Consider the following 3537-nt stretch of genomic DNA (forward strand, 5'->3'; position numbering starts at 1 on the left):
TATATACCTATATATGTCTCACATATATGTCTCACATATATGTCTCACATATATCATGTGAGACATTAAACTGCCTCAAAATACTTTTCATTAGGACTGTGCAATCTGCCAGAAAACTTTTGAAGCAATCATTCCATCAATGTTTTAAAGATGTGCACTCAAGTTTAATCCAACTTGTGAAACTGCCAACAAAAACATGGAAAGACTGACCAGATGCTGTTAACCCCTTCTTTGTGCATATATATCCCTCTTCTAGGGTGTTTTGTAACTGGAACGTCTGTTGTTCAAGTGTGTACATGCTGTTGACCAGACTTAGACTGGATATATGTCTTTAAGGCCTCAATCACACGAGAAAACAGCGGCACCTACGGCCGTATCGGGCAGCTCCCGGGAAGGACAGGTGTTCTATGTGATTAGTAGATGGATCCTGTCTGCGTCCGAGCCGGGACACTCACAACCGTACGGACCTGCACTTGGTGTGAGTGTAGGGCGGGGTATGGCCGTGTACTCCCATAGAGAAGGAGAGGGGCTGCGTACTAATCACACGAAGAAACTGTCCTTCCCGGGAGCTGCACAATATGGCCGTGCCGGCCTTTTCTCGTGTGAATGAGGCTTAAATGTTGCTGCCTAATATATCTGTGAATTTAAAAAAAGACATCCATTTTACAGGATACCGGTACAGATATCCTTTAAAAGTTGGTCCTCCTCTTCCAGGAACTCTCCCAAAGTTTCAACCTGCCATGCTCCTCCAAGATCGTTGCTGTACGGCCTGCTGGAAACCACATATCATCGCATAAGTGGAGGAATCTCCATAGAAATATATGGAGATTATACCATGCATCTGCAGTAGAAAAAAAAACCTGGCCAGGAGTCTGCTGCAGTGGGTGTTGCGTGGCTTTCAGCAGATTGCAGAAGGTTAATCTTAGAGTGAGTACAGGTGAGTATGTAACTTTGCAAAGTTGCTTGGGGGGCAATCACTGATTTTATAAAAAATAATTGATAATGTGATCTTTACAACATGATTAATGTTATCTCAGTAACGCTATGTAAAACCAATAAAATATTTTGGAATTGAAAAATAATTGATATTTCATGTATCACCTTATATCTTGCCCTGGACGTGCCTGCACCAATATACGAACTTCCAGTTCTTCTGTTCCCTGTAAAATAACAGTGTTTATTCCAAGATACGCAATGCTGACAAGCTGCAAGTGATGACGTACAGAATAGGTAATTATAACAAAATAAAACGTAGGCCAACTTGAGCATAAGAACTACTAAATCAGTATTTTGATATGTTATACACATTGTGAGGTGTCGCAAGTTTTCACCAGAGGTAAATATATTCTGAAGGATAGAAATAACTTTAGTTTACTTACATCATCTGATTCTCTAATGAGCTCAGTATCCTCCACCTGTACTACTGCATCAGCACCACATGGAATTGGAGCACCAGTTGTTACTCTCATCACTTGACCTGGCATTACTGTCTGAGTTGGCTAATGGAAAAACAATGAAAGAACACATCACCTTGTGAGAGGCATTACATTTAGCTATAACTGTAGCAAAAGGGACAGCAATGCAAGCATGCCATTTTCAAGTAACATTTAAAACTTCGGGCACAACCCTATCCCTGTCTTAAGACCTTTCCAAGACACATGTATTGTACTGGTATACATGCTCATATTTTAACTTTTTTTTTATTAATCAAAGCTAATTTATTGTTACTAATTAAAATCAAGAAAAAATAGTCAATTATGCTTATTTTGTAGCAGATGTATTTTTGCCCCAGTAGCTGAATTAGGGGTTCATGAGCTTGAACTCCAAAACACAGAATCCATGTATACTTGCTAGCTCCTGATGCAACTGTGTTGAGGCCCAGTGACCCAATGTAAAAAGGTGGGGGCTGTCATTGCAGGCTTCCTTCTATACATGCTAGAAGCCTAGCTGTATCTGACTTCAGTATCTTTTAGTCACAGTCCCAGAACAAGCATGCTGTAAATGTGTGTAAAAAAAAGTATCAGAACTACTTATACTCTATACGTGGACTCAGATGGCTTTGAAGTGAATGACAGCCAGGAAACTAGCATTCTCAAAGGAGAAATCCGTAATGCAGCCATCTTTAATTTCCAATGGCAGTGTCCCTTAAAGCAAAGCAATGAATTTGAACTTTTGGAAAAACTGCAACCCTTTGTTACCCTGCCAATTATGGTGCTCTCATACCGCTGGATGTCAGAAACACATGGTAAAACTGAAATATAGTGAGCGTTTTCAGCTTTGATCATGCAAGAGCTGTGCTGTCCAACAGCATATTGTAGTCATTCTAAATGTTTCCCCTTCATCATTCAGCAGGAACATTGCTGGTAAGAATCTGGATGGTCTCAAGCTTCAATGAAATAAACATGTAAATACTAATTAGTTATAAAATCAGGGACCAGCAGCTGTTTGCAGTAGCCCCTAACCATACTAACTTTATGAGTAATCCAAGGCTGTGACCTGATCAGATGGTGGGGCATTCTTTTTCAGCACCTTCTAATAAAAGTCCCATGATACTGCAAAGCATCTTCACTTAGGAAATCCTCTTTAGACAACATTTTACCCACTTATAATGTAAAAAACAAAATTACAAAATCACTGAATTCAGAAATAAATATTTATCTCCAAAGCACAAGCATCTGCAAAACATATACACTGTCTCACTACATCAATGTTATATAGCAACAATGTGAAAAGATACAAAGGCGATTAAGCCTGATAGTAGATAAATATTAGAATGTTCAAAGGATTGCAAATGTTTTGCAAGGTGCCAAAACAGCCTGGAGTCACAGACAATTACACGTGTCTATGTAACTACTACAGACCCACATACAATGAGTAACAAAAACTTGCTTATGCTGCTTACATATACATTGAAAAAACAGCAGAAAAATGTGCTTATAAACAGCTGAAACAATCTTTACTGAAGTATATGTAAACACCAACAGGATTACATTTAGGTTGCTATACCTCCCAACTTTCTGAGATGAGAAAGAGGGACACCTTCTAGCATGTATTTAGGCAATAGACACACCCCTGCCACAACCCCAGTTATGCTGACCATTATGAATGTATTTTTTCAAAATGACTGGTTAAACCCAGAATTGTTGTTTTACTCAATTATTACCATATGTCTCCTTTATAATGGCTATTTAGGTCAGGTTTTGATAAGATAAACGCATGCATATTCACAGATGACACTCACCTGTTCTCCAGCCTGAGACTCGCCTATGATGAAGCGATCTCCTGGCCCATCTGCAGCTGTAAAATATTTATACCAATAAATGACTAGGAGAAAAAACTGCATATGAAAGTTAAAGAAGACAGCAGGAATAAGTTTGATGTTGTCTTAAATTTCTTTTATATTAAAATATAAGAGCTTAGTAAAATATAAGAAACTCCAGTTTGTATTGTCGAGAAGGTCTTGAGCTGAATGCACTATCTTTACATGTTTTCCTTTGTAAATGATTGTATCAAGCCTCGCTGTCCCATGATGGGGCA

General features: G+C 38.7%; 1 protein-coding gene across 1 annotated transcript in view; it reads right to left on the minus strand.

Annotated features, from left to right (window-relative positions):
- The window catches only part of GPHN (gephyrin), a 142398-nt gene that overhangs the window by 71360 nt on the left and 67501 nt on the right, over positions 1 to 3537 (minus strand). Inside the window, exons 6-8 of the mRNA XM_018571950.1 lie at positions 3242 to 3297; positions 1380 to 1499; positions 1102 to 1160 (exon numbers count right to left, since the gene is read on the minus strand). Of these exons, the coding sequence (XP_018427452.1) occupies positions 1102 to 1160; positions 1380 to 1499; positions 3242 to 3297 (235 nt within the window). The remainder of the gene's footprint in view (positions 1 to 1101; positions 1161 to 1379; positions 1500 to 3241; positions 3298 to 3537) is intronic.

The sequence above is a fragment of the Nanorana parkeri genome, unplaced genomic scaffold (genome assembly GCF_000935625.1).
Source record: "Nanorana parkeri isolate BGI_ZX_2015 unplaced genomic scaffold, ASM93562v1 scaffold1876, whole genome shotgun sequence".
NCBI classification, from domain to species: Eukaryota; Metazoa; Chordata; class Amphibia; order Anura; family Dicroglossidae; genus Nanorana; species Nanorana parkeri.